Raw genomic sequence first — 23,655 nt, forward strand, 5'->3', positions numbered from 1 at the left:
AAACAAATAAATTATTACGGTATGATTTTACCCAAAAATCCAGCATACCTGACACAAAATAACAACCGCAAATCCACGTTTCAGTGCCTGGATTCCAGTTGTTTCTGCGAATAGCAGCGATGCATTTGCTTCTCTTTTCTTTAGCTTTCGGCAGTCTGTAAAAAGATAGCTCCGATTTCTTGTTGAATGCCCACGGACCACTGGTTCTTTGGTAAGTTGACTGAGGGGGCGTGTTCCGGAAAAAGACGTCAATGCATACCGTCTATTGGTTACATCAGTGTCAACACACGTCACGTTTCCGTCCAACCTTAAACCTAGAGCTTTTTCCGAGCATCGTGTTTCATTTCCTGACCGGTCGGGCTTGCGTGCTGTGGGCTGCCTTCCATCTCTTTGACTGCTTTACTGGATACGTTCGTCTCACAAGGTAAACAATATATTATATTGTGCGTTGAAGCATCTCTCTTGAAGAAATGAGTGTCAGATAACATCTCGTATTGGCAGTTTATGTCGAGTGATACTTCTAGATAGCTACCGTAAGGGTATCTGGTTCAGTAAATGCTGATGCAATTCTGGTCGTGAGTGTGATCATAGCCAGCCGGATATCCTTTGCATTAGTTGTCTAACTTAACCTATCTAGGCTTGAAATGTGGATTCAGCATTTGGCAAGCTAGCTAAGTCAACTAGCGTAAATTGTAAACTCATATTTTCGAGGCACTTTGCGAGTTAACAGCTAGCTAAGATAGTTCCGTTCATTCAGCGGAGAAATGCGTGGTTGCATCATCTTGCGATGTTGCCAGTTTTGTCTGAAGTCGGTAGATAATTTTATCCAACGCATGTCATCGAGCTAGATACATTGGTTGTGTGCTAACTATGTTTGGAAGCTTGCTATCTGGTCAACGTTATGGTGAGAACTATAGTTAGATAACGGCAGTCACCAGCTTCGGTGGTTAGCTAAATATAGCATTAAATAGTAAGGATTTGTACAGTAACTGAGGTACCTAGCCCTTTAGCTACGGATTACAGTGAGCGAGCGTTACTAGCCATTCTTGGTGCTTGTTTTTTTCATTTCGGTTAGGTAACCGAGCACATGGCATGGGATGCACTGAAAGTCACGACAGTAGAGGGTTTTGTTTTGGAAAACTTTGGCTAGGTTTACGTTACGTGAGTAGACCTGGTTTCATCGTGTGAGGGCCACCCAAAAATTTTCTCTTGGGATATTTAAATCTTTATCCTCACGACAACCAAGCAGTATTCGTTGCTAACAAATGAAAAGGCCGTATTTAATTGTTACCACCGTTTTTAGTTATTTAGCCGCCACTAAGTTACTGTAGTTTCCCGCCTAATTATGTTGACTAAATTACTGCTGCTGAGAGTCTGGGTAATATTTAGTGGGAAACTTCCTAGCTAATCAAAATGTTACAAACCTCCTTTTCGAAAACCTTGAGATTTTTTTAAAGTTACAATCTCGAAGCTTTCCGTTTCGTTCTCTTTGTCGGTATCAATGGCGAGAAGCAGTAACCGCAGGTGTGTTTTTGGACCTCACTTGCCATAGATCCAACCGGATCCAACCAGTGTCGCCTGTGTGACGTCAGCCACGCCAACTATAACGCTTACTTTTTACTGAATGAAAAACGATTGTTATAAAAGTAACGTTATGTACATACTCATTCATAGTCTAACATTAGGGTAACTTAAGCTGTCTTTACACTGCCGAGCCGGGTTAAAATGCTGTAGCAGACCTGGGGTAGAATTAGTGATGATCAATTTCCACAAACGTTCTTTATCCACTTTTTGCCCGGTATGAACATCTTTACACTGCAGAGAAGAATGCGCGGGATTCGCTGTGGCTCGTGCAGTTATGTATCTCGTGCACAACGAACAGTCTTTTTATTTTGGGTATGTCATTTTCTGGCTTGTGTTTAAAAAGGGGATTGCTACAGAAGGGGTTAACGTGCATGAATTACACGTTTTCCTAGAAATAAAAAATGTTTGTGGTTTTATGTCAGTTTAAGGCTGGTTTGATTTTAGAGGCATTTACATTCACTGCCTCTACCTCTGCCATTCCACAGTGATGATTTCATGCAGAAGATCAAATGATCCCCAGGTTGGACCTTGATGCTCTAATTGGCTCCACGTTGAAAGTTTCTTTGTCAATGGCTGAACTTGATTCAGGGGGGTGCTCCTGCATTGTACATTCATGACCAAATAACACACTTTGAAAATGACCTTAGTGCACTCCATCTTTCTTGTAGTCCGCTATACACATCATGGGCCTTTACTCCACCCCTGTAAATGTGGATGTGTAGATGTGGGTGATTATTTGAACTGTAAAGGAAGTGGTTTACTGTGGCCTAATGGCTGTGGAGGAGGAGGTGGTCCAGCACAGCTTTGTGTTGGGACAGATGAGCTAGGAAGCAGTATGACTAACAAAAGATGGATGACTCGCAAGGGAGTCGCCCATCCATTGAAGTGAAGTCACAAAGCCGTATAAATAAACACAGCCAAGCTACGGAGAAGTGATAACCACAAAGTCAAGATGAGTGTATGGAGAAACACTATAAGAAGTTTAGGTCTGTGAGGTAGGATGGAATCCTATTAGTGTCTGTTACAGTGTGGATTTTTTCATTTTTTTGGGTGGGGAGGGGGCTTGCTGATCTCAGCCATCGTCCTGGTCAGGGACTACCCCAGACCAGGTGTGTCGGTTGAGTGTTTACTGATTAGAGCCCAGCTCTGAATCCTGAGCACAGGATCTTGTGTGCTTTCTCGTGGGAAAGTGCTGGCCTGGGACACATGGCAGTAACCTTGTGGAACTGGAAACGCTCGTTCTTGCTGTGTCCGTGTCCAGATTATGGAAGTGTGTGTCTGAGGCCTTGAGCGGCTAAGAGCATTGTGTTCTGGGCACATGGTGCGTGGGAGGAGTGGCCCTGGGTCACCTGGGTGATCTGTACTAATCTCCTCGTGATCACGAGGACTGTTGGGCGGTTGTTCAGGGGCTGCGCTCCAAACTGTGAGAGCTGTACAGTTACAGTGTCCTTCTGCAGTCTGGCGAAGTAGCAAAAATGTAAGGGGGGTGTTGGCCGGCCAAACCAGTCCTAATTGTCAAAAGCATTTTCACACATTGAATGGTTTAACTGGTTGTAAGAAATGCACTACCATAACCTTGAATGGAGAGGAAGTGCTGCTGGATTATGCGTCGTATGTACTCGTTTTCATGCGAGGGCCAGCACGGTGTTGGTAGCTCACGTTACAACCCTGCCAGCGCTAAATGTCAGGAACTAAAATGACTTCTCTGAGTAGGGGCCCGAGTCTAGAGACGAGGCGGCAAGACTGCAGCTGATCGAGTAACGAGTGAAAGCTTCTGAAAATGTAAAGCTTTATTGCTCATGCCTCACCTTCTCACTTCTGCAGATGCTGTGAATGAAAATGGAGGTTTGCCCTCTCTTCTGCATTGTAACCTGGATTAGAGCTCTGTGTGTTAGTGTAAAGTACAGGAGTTGTTTCTCTACCATTTACTCCAATGAACATTAGCCTCTGCAAGCAGAATTAAAGAACATGAGTGATCCTTTAATGCTGGTCTCTTATAGTGTTCATGTATCAACACAATAGAAATTTGTTTACTTTTTTCAAATGTATAAAAGAGAAAGTAATAGTTTCCCTTTGTATAATTTCTGAATACAAGAGGTGAGGTTGTTTTAAGTTGGGCAACTTCATTTGTTCAGAACCACTCAGAATAGGGTGTGTAGTTGTGACACCCTGTAATGTGTCATTGCGTAGATATCATTCTTATCCTTGGGTTTTTGGCACGTACATTTGGTAGGAATCCATTGTTGAATCTGCTCGACATAAAGGCTTTGAGTCAAGTTGGCTGGCCTGCCTGGCAGAAGAATGCACTCCTTCTGTTCACATAATCACACCAATCCAGGGTATTTTGGGACTCGGGATTACTGTGGAAAGGGATTACCAACGTATTTCACTTTTCACTGTAGTATTGTAGTATTCTGTTCTTTACTATTTTTTGGTAATTCCTGTGAACATGATGTTAATGCCTCCAGATGTTTTACGTGACATGAAAACAAAAATAAATAAAGTGAAAATTTCGAGGGCATTCCCCCCCCCCTCCCAATATCTGATTTTTGAGGACATATCTGAACATAAGGAACACAATTCCACCCTAGTGTATTAGGTTAGAGAGACGTATCCTATTTTCGTAGGATGGAGTAATATCTGTCACTTCCTCAATTGGTGCATTTATGCTAACATTCATCATCTGTCTCTTCCACCCCCCCTTGCTCCAGGTACCCAGATTCACTCTTGCTCCTGTTCTTCGCACCAGTTCATTGTTCTGTAGCAGTACGTTTTCCCTCAAAACTCCCGCCATGGTTGAAAAGATGTCGTCCTTCGGCAAGATGCTGCTCCGCCGCCGCATGCTGGACCTCTCCCAGGAGGAGACCCGCTTTTTCCGCTGCCTGACCACGCTGGACCTCATCGCCCTGGGCGTGGGCTCGACGCTCGGAGCCGGCGTCTACGTGCTCGCCGGCGAGGTGGCCAGGGAGAAGGCCGGCCCCGCCATCGTCCTCTGCTTCTTCATCGCGGCGCTGTCCTCCGTCCTGGCCGGCCTGTGCTACGCCGAGTTCGGGGCCCGCGTGCCCAAGACGGGCTCCGCCTACCTTTACAGCTACGTGACGGTGGGCGAGATCTGGGCCTTCATCACCGGCTGGAACCTCATCCTCTCCTATGTCATTGGTGAGTGGGCGAGGCTGGGGTTGTGGCAGGGTGTGCAGTCTCGCTTGTGCTGCACTTTATTTTAGCACTGCATGACACATTACACGTTGGTACTCGCCAATTAAACCCCCGCGTACACATCCCCATAGTAGTGCATAAGTATTTTTGGATGGTGCTTATTCTGGAAGTCTGGGCTTGATTTCAGAGCGGTTACAGTCACAGAAAATCTCTGCTTCTTAACACGAGTGACAAAAGTTCATGGAACTGCATGTTATGGCACCCAATATACTGAGAATCACAGTTCAAATTCATAACGAGTGAGATTAAAATGCATCGAGAACCCCCTCCAAGGTAGCTGCTAATCTATGTGGGCTGCAAAAGACCTACTTGAGAAAAGAGTTGAGATGAAGATTGGGTTTCTTTCAGCTCTGAACCTTTGATAATCTTCCAACCCTCGTCCCTCCCTCAGGTACCGCAAGTGTGGCTCGTGCGTGGAGCTCCACTTTCGATAATCTGGTGGAGCAGAAGATCTCCAGCTTCTTCAAGGCCTCCATGTCTATGAGCGTTCCTGGGAAAGTGTTGGCGGATTACCCAGACCTTTTTGCCCTCATCTTGGTGCTTCTGCTCACTGGTGAGGACCTCTCCCAAAATCACAGCTTCTAACTCTCGGGCCTGCCACATTGTTTCCACATCATGACAGTGATGAAATGACGGTGACGTTCCTCTCCTCGCTCAGGACTGCTGGCCTTTGGCGTGAGCGAGTCGGCGTTGGTGAACAAGATTTTCACCGGAATCAACCTGGTGGTGCTGGGCTTCGTCATCATCTCCGGCTTTGTGAAAGGAGACTCCACCAACTGGAACCTCACAGTGGAGGACTTCATGAACAGCACCAATGTCACCAATCCAGAGTAAGTCCTGCTGGGAAAAAAGACTCCCATTTTTTATTTTAACAGCCATTTAGCAGACGCTCTTATCCAGAGCGACCTACGCGACCTTTTATACATTTTTTTTTTTAACATTGTATCCATTTTATGCAGCTGGATATATACTAAAGCAATGCAGGTTAAGTACTTTGCTCAAGGGTACAACGGCAGTGTCCTACCCAGGAATCGAACCAATGGCCTTTCGGTTACAAACTCAGTTTTTTACCCACTATGCCAATGAATTGAACAGTCACTGCGGCCTTCCTCTCTCTCTCTCTCTCATCATGTTCCCTCATTCTCACTTGTTCCTTCTCTTGTGCTGTTTTTCCTCAGGACCATAGCGAGCATGTTTGGAAGCGGTGGCTTCGCTCCATTTGGCTTTAAAGGGATCCTGTCAGGCGCCGCCACCTGCTTCTATGCTTTTGTGGGGTTCGACTGCATCGCCACCACAAGTACGTCTATGACGCTAGTTCAGGAGATGCCCAATCGGTGTATTTGTAATTTTTTTTGTTTTGATGTTTATTTGAAGCCCTTGCAGAAAGAAAAATACATTCTTTCATAGTTTTTCAAGCTTTGTCACAATTTCATTGTACATTACTATATTTGTTAATTTTCTCACTTAAAGGATTTTCCATTTCTGCAGTTGGTTTTCTCATATTCCCACAGATTATAATTCAGGATAGTGGCAACATAGTTACTGAAGTGCAAGATTGCATATATAAACTGAATTGTGCTGTAGATGTAATAGTTTTTTGCGCAAAATGGCATTGTTTCCATGTTGTAGCATTTGAGCTAACCTGACCCTTCCCACCCCCCTTCTTTAGGTGAGGAGGCGAAGAACCCCATGCGCTCCATCCCCATCGGCATCGTGGCCTCCCTGCTCATCTGCTTCTTTGCCTACTTCGGCGTGTCTGCCGCCCTCACCCTCATGATGCCGTACTACAGCCTGAACACCCAGAGCCCTCTGCCTGAGGCCTTCAGCTACGTGGGCTGGGGTCCCGCCCGCTACATCGTGGCCGTGGGCTCGCTCTGCGCCCTTTCCACCAGGTCAGTGTGTGTGCGTGTGTGCGCGTGCGCATTTGCATTACGTTACGTTACAGGACATTTGGCAGATGCTTTTATCCAAAGCTACGTACAATGAGTGCACACCAAAGGTCATTGGAACAACTACAAAACACAGGTCCGATAAAGTACAATATTCATTTTGTTACAGTTGTTCATAGCCACAAACACATTAAGTCCATCTCACACAATGAGCATTACTCTGACCTAACCTATGCTAAGTCAAACTAGGAGGCATTACACGCTACAGCATCAAGACTATGAGCGTTTGCGTGTGGTTGTGCGCGGCGCCGCCGCGGGCGCTTCTCGGCGACTAACGCGGTCTCTCCTTCGGTCCCCCCAGTCTGCTGGGCTCCATGTTCCCCATGCCCCGGGTCATCTACGCCATGGCGGAGGACGGCCTGCTCTTCCGCTTCCTGTCCCGCATGAACGAGAAGACCAAGACCCCCATGCTGGCCACCATCGTGTCCGGTTTCGTGGCGGGTAAGGCCCCGACCGGACGAACGCGCGGAGACGAGCGCAAACGGACGCATCGATGGTGGACTAACCTCATCCCTCTCCCTCCCCCACAGCTCTGATGGCTTTTCTCTTTGATTTGGCTGCTTTGGTGGACCTGATGTCAATCGGGACCCTGTTGGCCTACTCCTTGGTCGCAGTGTGTGTGCTCATCCTAAGGTCAGTGAAATTCAGACGATATGCAGTGCACACACAAATTCCAAACACGGCGTGCACACTGAATTCTTGATACAGAGCCACACTTGTAAATATGTCTGCGTGCAAGTACAGGCACAGAAATCAAATGTGACACACACACACGGGCAAACTGGTTTAAAGGAGTCTTGCTAATGCTTTCAGTTATGTTGGCTCCAAGTGTAGCTGGCAGCTTAGGGTTTGATCTGTGTAGTTCCAGCGTAAATGTGGTGAATGTGCTCACCCTGGGAAACAGTGGCTCAGACGATCCACTTCTTTTCTAAATCCAACCTGACCACAATGGGACTTTTTGTTGGTGATTCAGAACGCCGTTGGGACGGTAAACACACTTCCTTAATGTTTAACCGTCCGTCTCTCTGTCTCTCTGGACCAGGTACCAGCCAGGCAGCCTGAATTCTGCCAGTCAGAGCGAGAAGCTGGTGGAACTGATCGGGGAGGAGAAGGTTGCCATGACGGCGGGAGACAGCGCCGACGAGGACAGCCCCGAGCTGGAGAGCCGCCGCCCCCTGAAGGAGAGGTTCTCCTGGAGGCTCCTGCTGAATCCCATCTGCGATTCCCCGACCAAGACCTCGGGCACCATCGTATACGCCACCACGGCGATCATCTGTGAGTGCACCACTTCCATGACTCTCATTTTGACATCACACTGATTCCAGAAATCCTCACTGGCAACACCTTTAATGGTCTCTGTCACCATTAAAGATGTCACGTACAGTCCATGTGCAGCACTGGGCTATGAGGTACATTATTATATTATCGGTGTATCATGTAATATATCAGCTTTGAGGTTATTTTATGCTTCAGGTTACTTTCAATTATTGCGGATGTTTAGAGGGAAGTTTTACTATTCCGTTTCTGATGCGATTAATGCAATTTTTGTTTCTATTGTATGCACTTTTTTCATTGGAAGTTGCCCTGGATAAGGGCACTTCGTAAATGAACAAAACGTAATATCTCAATGTGCATTCATCCAGCCTGCACTAAAGTGAAAGTCTTTCATATGTGAACAAACTTTTGCAGGCAGAGGGTCACAAACAACTGCGATGGCTGTGGTTTTAAATCTATCTTGCCTCTTCAGTAGGTGCTATGTAGGGCTGTGAATACTAAAATGCTCTCTCTCCTCTCTCTCGCAGCTGTGCTCTTCACAGTTCTGTGTATGGTTCTGGCGGTGTGGCCAGCTGAGCTGTTGGATGGGCAGCCGGGCCCGCTGGTTGCGTGTGTGCTGCTGATTGTGCTTTCCGTATTCTGCACGGCCATCATCTGGAGGCAGCCCGAGAGCAAGGAGGCTCTCACCTTCAAGGTGCGTGAACGAGCGATTGCTCAATTAACTGCCGAGTAGCAACAAAAACCAGCAGACCGTACAGCTGTCCGGGCCCAGGGTCGCAGACGTCTGTTCTAAGGGGGAGGGTTTAGGGGCCGTTACATTACATTACATTACATTTATTTGGCAGATGCTTTTATCCAAAGCGATGCACAATAAGTGCATACCGAAGGTCGTTGGAACAACTATGAAACACAGGTCCGATAAGGTACAATACTCATTTTGTAACCGTTCTTCATTGCACTGAACACATTAAGTCCAGTTCACATAGCGTAGGTTAGGAGGCACAACGAGCTACATCAGAGTACTTTGTATCATTATCTTGAACTCTGCATGAGTACTCACTGACATTGGGTGTGGTTTGATGGAGAAATAACCTTTTTGTTCTCTCTCTGTCTCTCCGCAGGTACCTCTGCTCCCTCTGCTACCCTTGGCGAGCATCTTCATTAACGTCTACCTCATGATGCAACTGGACCTGGCCACCTGGTGTCGATTTGCCGTGTGGATGGTCATTGGTGAGTGGGCTTCCTATGAGAAATGATCTCCGCCTCCTCCCAGCCTCGTCCGTTCACAACGTGTTGCTGTCTCAGGCTCCACCTTCTCCATTCCCTGCCCCTCCCAGCCTTGTTCATTCAGGACTTGTTGCTGTCTCAGGCTTCGCATTCTCTTAATTACACGCCCTGATACACTGTTTAACTGACTTCCTGTTTCCTTCTGTCCAAGTAATACATAAAACCTTTAACTTCTAAGGCTTCTGTTCCTCCTTATCATTAGTTCAGTCTGATTTGCCAATATTGCAATGCTTGTATTTTTGACCACTAAACACATTTCCTCTCTTGTCCCCCCAGGCTTCTTAATTTATTTTGCCTACGGTATGTGGCACAGCATGGATGGCGCCAGTGGTTCTTCCCAAAAGTATGAGCCAGCCCTCCAATCAAAGACCCCCATCTATCTAGGGCGGGATGAAAGTGAAGTGGAAGCAATGACACCCTGAAAGTAGGGAGGGGGAGGGGGAGAGGACACCCCACCCCCCCCCAAAGAAAAAAAAAAAAACAAGAACAGTATCCTGTAGCTTGAAGACAAGAGTTCAGTAGGGCCAGCATCATTCCTGCTGTCTCTGCACCATCCGTCGAGTGCGTTTTGCTTTTGCGTTTAACATTTGGACGTTGGACACTCCCAAAGGTTGATTAGAAAAAAAGGCTTTTAAAACACATGAAGAGAATTTTAAATAAGACCAAAAATGTATTTATTTAAAAAAAGACAGCATTGCTGGTGTCCCAGGTGTGACTCCCCAGGGTACCCCGAGGGCTTGGGCTTTCCGCTCTGTCAGAAGCGGATGGGTGTTCATGTGCCTGTGAGTCCAAAACCAGTATTGCCCCTTACCTGTATATTATTGCTGAAAGTACATTGCAAAGCCACACCAGGGAGACCTTGAAGCTTAAAACGTATCTGTCCTCGCACAATTTCCCTTGAGGACCTGACAATCGTATCTCTGTCTCCCTGTCGAGAGTTGATGTATTTATTTTTATCGAGCGAGTATTCAAAAGTAATAAGAAATTACTTGAACAATTTTGTATAGCAGTATTTTTGAAGGTTACATTTTCTGCTATGTCCTCTTTTTGTTTACGAGAGAGTACGGAGACTCGTATGTGTATAGTTTTAAATGCATAAACAGCATAGCTAAGTGAAGGACAAAAAGTGATAAATGCTATCACACTTGCAGCAGTAGAAATAACAGAATAATGGTTAGATAAAAATGCTGTTTTTAGTTTTTGGTGTGCATCTGTGTACCAGGACTTTGTTTTAATAGTGCACTCGCAAGGTACGTGAATTAAGCTGTATAGGATATTTTTGTAACGTGATATATAATCTTAAATATATCAAAGCATCTGGCTGTTAACTCCTAGTTGTCATGTAAATGTATGTCATTGTGTTTGGGGTCAGGGGCTTTCAGGAGTTAATGGATTTGTGTCATATGTAAGGAAGGCCCTGTAGTGAACAGGGCACTCACTGTTGTAAATTTGTTCTGGTACAGTTTGTCATTAATGGAAGATCATGGCCTTTGCTGTGTCAACTTCGCGTAAATATCGATAATTTCCTGTATGTATATAGTGCCTGTATATTTTAAGACTAATATTGTGATGCTTTTCTGAAATGTGGCAGTAGGAATCTTTGTTCTCCAAATAGCTTTGGGCTTGTCAGCACTCACATATTCTTTAGATATAAATATTTGTGAAAAGGTTCTGGTCTTCTCACAAACCATTTTAGTTTCCATTGAAACGGACTGTACTTTAACAGCTTGGCTGTTTAAAAATCTGTTAGCGATCTCGTAGATACTGCTGAATTTTTGTTACTTTAGTGATGTTACGTTCAAGTTGGGATAAAATTCTTTCTATTTATTTATTTTTTCTTTCCATTCCTGGGATGGAAGTAACCAGTCGAGTGAAGGTTTTTTCCCCCCGCTACCTGAGCAAACCTCTGGAAGTGGATGTGCCTTTCATTAGGATTCTGGGAAAGCACTAGTCTGAGTGTACTTACAGGAAATTGAGTACCTGGGTTTTTCTACCCGATGTTGCAAAGGCTTGTGTTGGAAACCGTTTAGTAGATCAGATTTGTTTAACATGCTTAAACTTGCCTTTTCTTTAAAGACACGTACAAAATGTTTGGCTAATGTAATTGTCGTTTAACTTTTCAGACCATGAATATATAAATACCACAAACCCCTAAAGTACATTTTTATAATTTATTTTTTTTCGCCCAATTCAGAAATAAAATGGACGTGACACTATTGTACAATCAAGCTTAAAAAGCATACTTGCAGGTTCTGATTGAGACATTTCTAACACATTGTGTTACCAGAAATGTTGAGATCTTATGCAGCAGATATCTGTACAACTGCCAGTACAGTGACAGTGCTTCAACTTTGAAAGCCTCCTTTAGTCTTTTTTATTCTGTAAATATGTGTATGTGTTCAGTTTAAATGTATTCCTTTTCTAATAAAATATTTACTTTTAATTGTTTTACTCTTACTCTTATGGAGTTTTGCTTCTGAAACTTAAACACTTTTTGACATGTGGTGGTGGATTTCAATCAATGTCAGTATGAGGTATCAAAATAATCAACTGTGTGGGTTAACCAAAAACTGAAAAAAGAGGAAAATTAGTAATAATATTCCCAATTCATGATGGCAGCCGGTCAACCAAATGCAATAACTAACCCTACCTCCAAAACAACCTCACCATTAGCCCTATTTCTAATTCTAACTAGATCAAATAGCAGCCCTAGAAATCATCAAATCAAATATGCATTTTTTTTTCTATGATGGATAAAGAAGTATTAAGAAATAAAAGTGCAGAAGCACAACTAAATGTGTCTGAAGTCATATGAAAAATGTATTTCACTGAAAAAATTGCAAAACGCACAAGGATATAGTGCTCTGCACCAGAAGTTGCCAAATGTATTTTTTAATTCCAATGAAGTCTGGTCCTGTATCCTGCAGATCATACATATCCATACTGTATAGCATAAATCTGTATCCCTAGATCTGTATCCCTTTTTCTATGCTAATTTTTTTTTTGCTTATGCTAATATACCCTGGTTTTTCAAGAGGAGAACCTGGCCACAGTACTACTGGAGCATATTGGTGTACACTGTATATTGGTTTCATTTTAAACATGTCTTATTGACTGATGGCATTAGGGTTCAACATTTCACAGCAGAGGAAGTCTATAACTGTAAATAGAGTACACTAAATAAATGTGGGGGGAAAAAATTCTATTCAAAGTTTTTATAGAATTTATATTAAGATAATGTGAACCTTTAACGCAGTCCTCATAGACATTTAAATAGATATAGTGGGTTCTTCCACACACCCCCACCCTCAGACCCCTCAGCGGTGAATAGACGACTAATCCAGGATAATTTTGGTGGATCTAGAAAAAAATGCCAGGAATGGACCCCAAATCTTAAAGAACTTTTGTTCAGATGCATGCATTGTGTATCAAATCTTTTCTAGTCTTAGACATAGAACTACATATTTAAGCCAACAAGAGTCTGTGGCCTCCTTCCACTTGAGTAGTACTGCCTGTGTAAGGCTAAAAGACAGGCAAGAACATTCCGACCTACAGCATGCAATTGCAGTTCCTCTGGGACAAGCCCCAAAAGGTATGTAAGAGGTTGGGCTTGATTAACAGGTTCAGAATGGAAGAGTGTAAAATACTTCCTTCCAAATTTGTCCTAATTTGAGGCAAAGCCGATACATATGGAAATGTGGATACATTTTGGCTAGTTTCCTTTTAGGGATATGGATACAATGGACCCCTTTGAACTGGATAAGAGAGTGTCCAGCACACATGGATGAGGAATGAATTGAAGCTAATATTGAATCCTGTTTCAATGTGGTCTTAATCGCGGACAGAGCAGGACATTGTAACACTGTAACACATAATGAGTTAGAGGTTTTCCAGGGTCTGAGGGAGGATTTGAACCTGGGTCTGTCACTTGTCCAAAGGTCCCATAGGCAAATGCACTATCCAGTGAGCAACTAGTGAAGTGTATGCCGGGGCTGTTACATTAAAAAAAAAAAAAAAAAAGCACTTCTATATATGTCCATTTTGAGGGTGTATCTAATGTTTGTATCATGCATATATAACTAGACGGAAGCACGCCCTCAGCCAACCTAAGCGGTGAAGCCCCGGAAGTAAGCTTGTACTGCGCATGTCTTCGTTCTGGCAAAAAACTGAGCTCCCCATTAAAGTAAATGGGGAATATCAGACTTTCAAAGGCAAAATAAAACTTCACCGATGGTATTTTGAAACTCAATTACGTTTCATATGAAAAGCAGATTGAAATATATGTATTATGTAGTAAAATATGAACATGTTAATAAATATTTTTCCATGACTTCTGGACCAAAACAACCATATGCTGCACATAATGAAATTTATGATCACAAAAAATGGACCGATGAGGTTTTCTTTGGTTAAACCACCTCGGATTTCTAAACTGAAATCAATGGACAGCAAGCTCTTTTGCCCTCAACACTTCTGAACATGCGCAGTAGAGGCTGTTTACCGATACTTCCTCGGCTTCACCGCTTGGCCATTCCTACCCTCTCCAGTTCTTATGTGCGCTCTATGGTTAGTATTGGCTGATGTAACTAAAAGTCCAATGCGGAGACGTATTCTTTGTGGGCCTGAAGCATTTGTGATGATGTAATCTGAAAGAAAAACCACAAAATCCCCTAAGCTTGGGGATTTATTGTGTGAATGTGTGAAGTTGTTTGTGAATTCTGTCTCTTGAAATGAGGTCAGAAGGTACAGAAATGAAAGTTTTTTTGGCTGAGAGTCTGGTCATTGTGGTTTTTTTCTGTAGGGAACCCTGAGAAGTGCCAAACTCTCGGTGCTGTATAGGTATGGGGCATGCCACCCCGCCCAGGCGTAACTTGGCGGGATGGCATACCTGCCATTCCAATACTTTAAACTGCAGAGCGGGCAGGTTGATGGGCGGGCAGGGAATGACTGGTTGAAATTGAGCAAAAGCCCAGCCCAGCCACTACATTATCTACCAACCAGGAGACCCTAACTGAGCACGCCCTCTTTCCACCACTGATGATTATACTGACATAATATTAAGCCGACAGCACCTTGCAGAGCTTTGACCTGACTTAAACTCAGAAATCGGTCACTACTGTTTAATTTTTTTTTTAAACCAAGTAGCTAATTTTGACAGACAACAGTGGCCAATATGCAGGGTGAGCAAGCAATGAAAAATGGAATTACGATTTACAGGTGGGTTCTGAGACCAAGGAAACCTTTACAAATCTCAATATAAAACATCAAAATGTTAGGCTAAATTCACAATATTTTGAGGATCACTAAGCGTCACCATAAAAAATGTCATGTATATTTGAAAGTCAACAACTTAAATACAAAGTCATTTTTTCATAGACACATTTCTTCATTTTCACAGTGGTTTAATAAGAACATGATTATCTGACGTTACATTCCTCACAGCAGACATGAACACGAACATAAAAAAGACATGGCAGCAGTTATGTATACAGAAAGCTGCTGAATAATATACAATGATAAAGCAAAGTTGTGTTACACAATGATAGAGCAAAGTCGTGTTGATATAAAATCTTCAGTCTGCTATTTGAAAGCAACCGTTTAATGGGAACATACAGAACAGGAAGACATGGTCCATCTCATTGGTGCGTGCTACTTTGTATCTTACATTGTCATTAGCAAACATTTTTATTTTTAAAGGGAATGCCCAACAATATCATTGTAATGGTCCATCACACCATTGGGAAGACTTTTTGGGAGGGTTTCCATTGTACAAGTGGGAGGGGCCATTTACTGAGAATTGTCTCAAAGGAGGGAGATTGATGGCAGGGCAGAGTTTTCACTTGATTTAAACTGGACCCTGGAGGTAAAGCCACACATCCTTCAACGAGAAGCAAATTTGTAATGACCTCCATTCATTTTCAATGACAGCTAATTTTTTGCGTCCGCAAGGCATGCTGGGATAGCTGGCTATGCAAGGCAAGCCAGCCAAGTAACTGGAAGGATGGAGAACATGGCCCGACCAATCATATTAAAAAACCGACATGTCAATTGTACCCCACAGACCACAGAAGTGGATGTGTGTTCTGCTACGGAAGTATAATTGCCCCTGTTATTTGCCATAGGCACTTACAATGTCCTTAAATATAAGCAATGTGTCCATAATACACCTATGTGACCACCATAATGCAAGGCAAGCAAGTCATTTCTGTCATGTCAGCCATTTGGTAGTTTTGTTATATTTTCAGAAAATAAAATGTCTCTACTGGCCATAGTATGCAAGCGGAATACATTTTCATACTGCATCTCCCCTTCCCTTTTATTACTGCCAGAAGCGGCTGATTATGGGAGGCGAGAGTGATGCCAGGTGATCTCGTTGAGGTCGTGAGGCTTTACCCTCCTGGCGGGAGGTGCCAACCTGCCCGCACGGATGAAGCGGCGACAGGGGGCAATGCCACACCCTTCCTGGTCTGCTCCGACCATGGGGCCGGGAGGGTCCCGGGCGTCCGTAAACGAGCGCGTCCCCTTGCTTCCTGCACTACACCGCCTGACTGCACTAATGAGCTTACTTCCTGAACCAATGAGATCATTTCTGAAATCAAGTGGTGTAGCGCGTGGTTGGAGCCAATACCTGCAGACACTGCAGCCCTCAGTTGAGTAGCACTGATGTGGGATTGCTCTATGTTCAGTTATTTGTGGTGGTATTTTTCTCTCTAAATACCTACATCTCTTTTAAGATTAACAGTGTCTCCACAGCAGCAATACTCTGATTGCCATTTGACCCAGTAGATTTGACCACAGTTTCTCAAACTCAAACCTGGGCTGCCCTGTGTGTGGAGGTTTTTTTCTTTCCACAATTGCAATCTTGTAACAAACTGTTCTTAATTAGACAATGTATATTGAAATGATTAAGGCCACCATTTGCAAGAAATAGATAGTAATTCCATAAATAATCTTCCTTATTCACATTTCAGGTGTTTTAAGCAGACACAACCAACAATTAATTTGTAAATAAAACAAAGAGCTTTTGATGGGACTGTGGTTACACTTATCCGGTACAATGTCACATGGTTTTAATTATTTTCCAAAAAATGACACAAAGTTAAAGTCCAAGCATGCTGCCATTAATCAAGAATGTGTGTGAACCGAGGTGCCAGGCTCAATGGTACAATGGGAACACATATAAAATCTGTTATCAGTGTCCTAACTACTGTGTCCTCAAAGTACATGTCGTCTACTAGGCATACTGCATATACACACACACCCACACACACTCTTAGTGTATGCAAAAAATATCCTCCATACTATTTTCCAACAGTACTGTGGAAGTGTCGCAAAACATTCCGCCCTTGCGGCCATGCTCGTGTGTTCTTGCTGTTGAAGGAAAACGTCAACGAAGCTGTGCCTCACTTCTATATATATGGGACCAACACTGTTGTTTACTTCCTGAAAAGTATGCTCCCGAATATAGTCAGCAATACCCAGGAAATAAGTATATCATCCTGGGATTTTAAGTACACTACATTTAGAGAAAATTTTGCCCACTTAACTTTCTCATCCAGTGTCCAGAACAACTGTACTGAATAGTAGGCAAGTGCACTGATTTGGACACGGCCTATGTTTTTGGTCAAGATTTTAAAAAATAAAATAAAAAACAAAACAATTTTACCATAGACTAGCAGGCTGTCCACATTCTGTGTTGACTGCAGGATTGAAAAAACAGTGTCTTGCTGAGAACAGGGTGTGCATAAGGCGAGCAGCACCTTATTTACAAAATGTGCACGTAGCTGGGCGAGGCTGGTGGGGTCACCTGCGATGAGGGCAGTATGGGCTTTATCAGGATGAGAAGGCAGTATGGACAGCAAGGATCTGGGCTGAGTGCATCACATCTCTGCATCACTGGGGCTAGATTTAAGATGAAATTAAATCCCATGTCATTTCAATTTGTGTTTCATTATTCTTAGACATTTGCTATAGTTATTAGTTCCTCCTGGCAGTCCCTCCAATATACCTTCAATATAAATTCAGATTATCCTCATATTATGGCTGTTCATTTATCCCACAATAGCAATTAATCATTTGAGACAACATGCTTAGAATCACTTGACCTGTTGCTCCATTCCCCTGAAACACAATGAGAAGCAAACGGGGTGATTCTAAGGCTATCTTAAAAATAATATGTAGCTTGCATAATAGCCTTGTTTGGATCCACTGGAAATGGATGGAAATCCTTTTTAAACAGTACTGCAATTTCTACGTTGAAATTAAACTAGATTGTGCAACTATTTTATGTTCTGATTCAGATAAAATGTAATGACAGCATTTGCAGGAAGCCAGTTGGCCAGTATCATCGAGTCTGCAGTTTATCTACAGAACAGATCAAATGCTGTTCAGGGGAGGGAGGGGCGTTTCAGCCGGCCAGTATGATAGCATCTCATCGAGCACCTGCGCCCCCTGCTGGTTTATCGGGCACTCAAAATTCCTCCTGTTAAGCTGCTCGGGAGGTGTCTTCCTCAGACTCACATCTGCAAGCCCAATTTCAGTGTGTTAAGCAGGAGCTGCAGCTCATATCATGTGCTTTGTAAAGCACAAAGTGTGACTGGGTATTCCAAATTCTAGAGAAAAATTGAAACTTTTATGTATGTAATGAAAAGTAAACTGAGTTGGTCTCAGCGTATGAGGATGTACACCAGCAATGTTTAATGAATACATTAATTAAATTATGCATTAGTGTAAAAATTAAAATATATAATTTGGTAGTAAATTTGTAGTCCTTTAATATACTGAAATACTGTGGATGTGAAATGCATAGAATTCTACTATAAACTGAAATGCATTATGTATAATGTCAAATAATAAACTGTTGGTTACCATAAGAACAACTAAATACTGCAAACCATCTCAATTACAGTACTGTAATGTGGAGCAATAATCCAACATAGAAAAACAGTTAACTACTGCCAAATCAGCTGCAGATACTTTCCTGTTTGTTTTGCAGTGTGTAGTACCGGTCCCCATTACCAATCAAACAGCCCAGCCCAACTCCTCAAGATATCATCATCATGCACTTCTACTTTGTAATACTCTACACGGCTGAAACCCAGACAATCCGTCTTGGAAAAGTATATTTATATGCACCAAAAAACTGTATCTACACTTTTCCTTTTTTCAGAAATGAAAGAAAATATGTTTTTTTGCCAATGCATTCACCAAATTATTTTGACCTTTGAACAGCCTGTTTTGTTACGGCTACAGGAGGAAGCTTTGCTCTGGAATTCATGTGTTCTTGTAGACCCATTATCACAATAGTGGATCTAAGTCCTGGACATATTATACCACAAATTAAAACACAGATTGGCCAGGTTCCAGGTTTCAGCTAGAAAGATGGAGAACAAGCACAGGCGTTCAGAGGAGGTGCCTATGAACACCACCCAGAACCAATTTACATGTCTGTGAGTGTTATTGGGCAGTGGACGGAGAGAATGTTCCAATATAATGTCAATCTGCAGATTTTCCCAAACATGCAGCTATCTCATGCAACCATAATATGAATGAACGTGGGAGGGAGTCATTAGCAAGTGCAGACAGAATTTGTTTAGATGCCAAGCAAAATAAAACAAACAAAAAAAGTAATCCTCAAATCTGACTGCCCTACATAATTTCATGATCTGTGAATTAAGATTTAATGAGCATGCAAAAAATGGGGTTGCCAGTGCTTTAACCAACAAGCATGATATTGATAAAATAAAACATCAATAAACTTACTTTATTCATACCTAAAAAAGGAGGGAAAATGTATTCAGAAAAAGTAACCAATGACACGTGAACAGGCATCTTTCTAAGGTGCAGTCTAGTTATGTCGGATCACGACCAATCCTGCAGGCCTTAGCCACTCTACTGAATCTCCTTCTATTTTCATTTTAATATTTATAAAAGATCTCATTTGACATAAACACACACACAGAAATTACAAGTGTGTAAGCAGGTGAGACAGAGAGAGATCCTGACAGGCACAAGAAAATGTTACTCAATGAAAGTGAATTGCATCACTTACAAACTCACATGCACACACTTCGCTCAAAAATAAATGTTCATGTCATTTCTGCATCTCCTGAATGTTAAGGTGAAAGCGAAAAACAAGCAAAGATGTAGTGCATCCCTTCTCCTGCGACCCACCCCCAGCCCAACACCACCTCCGGCCCAGGTTCCTACTGCCGTACTTTTCCGGGAATGTAATTCCGGTCGATACTCTCGTCTTGCAGGAACATGTGCAGGCAGCGCTCGTTCTGGGCCAAGGGGTGCCCTGCAATCCTGGAGTAAGAGAGAGATCAGGTGACTTGTGGGAGACAAAAAAACTGAAGGCTATCTGTGAAGCTGTACTATTCCTGGATCAGTGAGAATGACCAGTTCTGGCCCTGTTTCCCATTTGCTCTGTAGTGAATCTGGCCCCTCTGAGTATTGGTAGATAAGACCAGGTGAAGCAGAGAAGCAGATATATCTTTTTTTTCTTTAGTTTTTCTTCCCGCCTTCAGCCCCTTTGGAGGGCAACTATATGTTCCTTCCAATTTACAGAGATCAAATACTTCCATTCTACCCTGCATTTCCTCTTTATCATAATATTCTTATTCCAGCCTTCAGGCTGATCTCACGGTATCCCATCTATCCTGATATACAAATAATCTAATATTTAACTGTGTAGTTTAGTTCTCAGAAGCATTATGTTTTACTGGTTATATCTTTAAATTCTAAAGACAGCACAAATTTAAACCTGAAAAAAATTTGTTTCGCATTTTCATACTGCTTCACTGCTGTTTGGGTGCGCTCTGAAATCACCCAACAGCACTGTTTACACGGAAAATGGCCTCCGTAGCAGATGTACCTGTTGATGAACTGCTCCAAGCCCACCCGTCGCTCCTCTATGAAGGATTCGTCAAAGATGCCCTCATCTCCCCGGAAGGGCAGCTGTCTCTTCAGTGCCTTCCCAGGCAGGGGGGGAACTACAATCTGTGCAAGACAAAAGTTTTTTTAATTCTTTCATTTTCAGTCAAAAGGGAATGCTTCTATGTCAGTGGCAAAGAGCATATTCACACCAGATCACTGTAATTCAAAGAGATTAAGGAATAATGTGCACAAATCAACCTAACCCTTTCAAAAGGTTTAAAAATGAATATTTGACTCACAATTCTGTCTAGAAACCTGCTGCATACCAAACAACTCAAAGCTAGAGGGATCGTTCACATTCTGGGATTCTTAAAATCTAATTTCAGTTTCAGAATATGTTTTATTGGGCTGAGACAGTTTTGTGTGTGTTGTTTTAGATATTTAGAGTTTTTAGATGGCCTGCCAGCTTTTCAATGGCTGCTATCAAGGGTTTGTGGTCTGAGGCTTGTACAATAACATTGTTTCCAGAGAGGCAGTACATGTGAATAAATTAACTTCATTGCATTTATTGACAGTATAAACATAAATATCAGTTCTTATATTATGCTTCTTTCTTTGAGTTAAGTGGTCTTAGACTGTATACACTATGGGAAATGGTTCCAACCAAAAATAATAATATGAAATACATTTTTTAAAGAATAATCAAGTAATATACATATGTACAATCTCTAGATGCACAACATTGCTGTACAAGCCACTTTAGACTTGTTTTAAGGGTATTTTCTTCCTTAAGACCACAAATCCCCTAATGCCCCCATACCAGCCACTGCAAAGTCAGGGGAGGATGTCAGAAATTTATTTGACAATAGTCCAATATTGCTCCATACTGTTTAATATGTAGTTCTGTGCTTTCACTCACCTTACTGTCTCTCTCCAACTCATTCTTTAGCCATTCAAAATCACTGTATCTTCTTCGCACACAAGACTCTTTCAGTTTGAAGATAGGAAGGTTTGTCTGCATAAATAGATAAATAAATAAATGTTAAAAGAAAGGACTGGAATAGCCCTGCAGACAAAGCCTCCAGAACTAATAAAAGAATAAGTACATTGAAAAAAACAGTTCTGAAACACCTGCTAAGGTGAAGGATTTGGTTTTCTTTGTAAAAGCTGGCAACAATGTTTTACTTCCAAATATATATTTTGGTTTTGTTGTTAAAAAAATGCATTAATAATAATGTGTTTCTTAATACTTTCTACTGGACCAAATGTTCCTGTTTTTTGTAAATTGACTCCTGTTGCTCTCAGATGGTTTGACTTGGTCTTTGTTTCTGTGCTTTCAGCAAAAGGCTGTTTGGCAAATGTAAGAACCTGCAAGTCATTAAAACAATTATGTGGTTTCATAGCTGCTTTTATAATAAGTTCTTCGCTAGCCTTTACTGTGTTCAAAGTTTCTGATGTTAATGTGTAAATTCACCCCTTTTTGTTAAAATGATCTTTAACTGATTTTATTTAATCAAACTGTTGAAGCTGAATAACAGCATCTGCTAACTTAATGTACTGCAACTGGTGAAAGGTCATTTATTTATTTAACTGTCATTTTAATATCAATTTGGTTCAGAGGAAGATTTGTAGGAATATTTTAGACATATAGTGTGTGCACTTTGTGTATGCAATTGACTTGGCTTTTTAATATTTAAAACATTATTTTAGCTTGTACATATGCTTAGACGTTTGGGGATATTACATTATCTGAAGAAGGCAACATGAGATAAGAAAGATGAAAAAAAAGGGCCATGTTACAGGCACTAAAGTGTGGAGTATTTCTTTGGAACAGACCTTGTATAATTTTATTACATTTTGTAGATATACATATTTTAGGACTTTTAGGACAGATGTATGAAAAGTAACATGCTTTGTATAATTGAGTAACTCCACTTTATCATGTATAAACCGTTTTGGTGGAGATTTGCTAGTCTGTGTTTCGGAATGAACGTTGAGTTCTCATGACGTGGGAATAATGACACCAAATCTGATGTAAGGACTACCCGTGAATGTAGCATAAACTATCATAAACTGTCCAAGTTATTTAAACCTTGCCCGCAGCAATGTCCTCGAGATGAAACTACGGATCAATGAGTTATATGATTGTGGACAAACGACAAAATTACATCAATGCAGAGAATATTCACCGTGATTAACTATGATAACTACCTAGCTAGCCAGCTAAGGATTTTGCAATGTAACTAACGTTTCTCAATGCAAACTACTTGCTCCCTTGAAACCAGGGACATAGGACCAACAAGTACTGGGGGTACTGATCAACGTAGATGGACTAAATATGCTACAATTTGGACTGCTAACAGTTAAAAAAATTTAAATAAAAACTACCCAGAGGCACTGTCAAGATTAGTTAAAATGTGAAACTAGCGTTAACAAGGAAGCGTCCACAGCATCAAGCCACCGCCTTAAGTCTGCTTACAAAGTCTAATTTGCTCTCATTTCCGCCCTCGTACACATGTATCTAGCTAACGTTAGCTAAGCAACAGACGTCTGAACATGGGTTACATGTCGTTTGTGCTTTTAAGACAATCAATAGCGAACGGAAGCACACAATTTAGCTTCGTAGCTCATTTGCAAACGTTGGATAGCTGGGCAGTGAGTTAGTTACCTAGTTAACCACTTAAACTAGCCATGTAGCTGCCTAGCTAGGTATCTAGCTAGCTAGCGAATACGAGCTAAAGGAAACTCCATCTAATACACTGTCTTGTTTTACATCTCACCCAGTTATACTTAGGCCATCCACAAATCTATAGTTTGATTTCCTCACTGCCCGGTAACACTAGTAGCCCAGCGTTAGCTTCCTTCAGACGAGCATTAAGGTTAATAACGTTAGCTAGTACACCCAGGCATTTACCCGCATCCGCACTTCATAGGTGGTGAAACGGTTCCGGCCTACTCCAATAGTCTGTGGGTCATAAACGTCGATTTCAAGAAAGTTACTTGGGGGGCCATACGCATCCGTAAGGTCCTGAGGTTTTGAGTTTAACCGGCGAGTATCAGCCACATTGGGTTCAGACATTTTCGGCTATAACTGGGCTGCCTCGGGATCCACAGAGCAAACTTGACGGCTACTGCGAAAACTACAGGGCTGCCCATTGTGAAACCACTGCAGCCAATGGAAATCGTGCAATTGCGTAAACTGGAATGCGTAACCAATCACTGGTGATAATATGCTCACTTGCAAAAGGTTTGAAAGATCGGCGAATAATCATGTTTATACTGTAGCCCACTATTTGCGCAACATGCGATGATACATTTGGTGGATATATTTGGTCCAGTGACGAACAAATAGCGAATCTGTATTATATGGAAAAATATATTGGTGGAGGACTATCTGTAGAAACATAAAGGAAAACTAGGTTCCTCCAGATTTTGCGAACAAATGTCCCTTAAATTTGGTACCTTT

At 42.2% G+C, this 23,655-nt stretch overlaps 2 protein-coding genes across 3 annotated transcripts; one reads left to right on the plus strand and one right to left on the minus strand.

Annotated features, from left to right (window-relative positions):
- The first annotated feature begins 274 nt into the window (after positions 1 to 274).
- Positions 275 to 11,754, plus strand: LOC135262935 (cationic amino acid transporter 3-like). Its single transcript, XM_064350379.1, has 12 exons — positions 275 to 424; positions 4,296 to 4,743; positions 5,192 to 5,353; positions 5,459 to 5,630; positions 5,979 to 6,097; positions 6,470 to 6,692; positions 7,051 to 7,190; positions 7,280 to 7,382; positions 7,792 to 8,024; positions 8,552 to 8,718; positions 9,146 to 9,254; positions 9,588 to 11,754. The coding sequence occupies exons 2-12, from the start codon at positions 4,377 to 4,379 to the stop codon at positions 9,731 to 9,733; spliced, it is 1,941 nt and encodes a 646-aa protein (XP_064206449.1). The 5' UTR covers positions 275 to 424; positions 4,296 to 4,376; the 3' UTR covers positions 9,734 to 11,754.
- A 2,938-nt stretch (positions 11,755 to 14,692) lies between these two features.
- LOC135262936 (sorting nexin-12-like) lies at positions 14,693 to 23,352 on the minus strand. Of its 2 annotated transcripts, none has more exons than XR_010332349.1 (5): positions 23,104 to 23,352; positions 21,109 to 21,204; positions 20,188 to 20,312; positions 17,398 to 19,619; positions 14,693 to 17,213 (listed from the first exon to the last, which is right to left on the minus strand). XR_010332349.1 is itself a non-coding variant. In XM_064350380.1 (5 exons), the coding sequence occupies exons 1-5, from the start codon at positions 23,266 to 23,268 to the stop codon at positions 17,205 to 17,207; spliced, it is 486 nt and encodes a 161-aa protein (XP_064206450.1). In that variant the 5' UTR covers positions 23,269 to 23,351; the 3' UTR covers positions 14,693 to 17,204. The 2 variants fall into 2 exon arrangements, 1 of the variants encoding a protein (XP_064206450.1); XM_064350380.1 differs by having other exon boundaries at positions 19,529 to 19,619; positions 23,104 to 23,351.
- Positions 23,353 to 23,655: the final 303 nt, after the last annotated feature.

This window comes from Anguilla rostrata, chromosome 9 (assembly GCF_018555375.3).
Source record: "Anguilla rostrata isolate EN2019 chromosome 9, ASM1855537v3, whole genome shotgun sequence".
Lineage (NCBI taxonomy): Eukaryota > Metazoa > Chordata > Actinopteri > Anguilliformes > Anguillidae > Anguilla > Anguilla rostrata.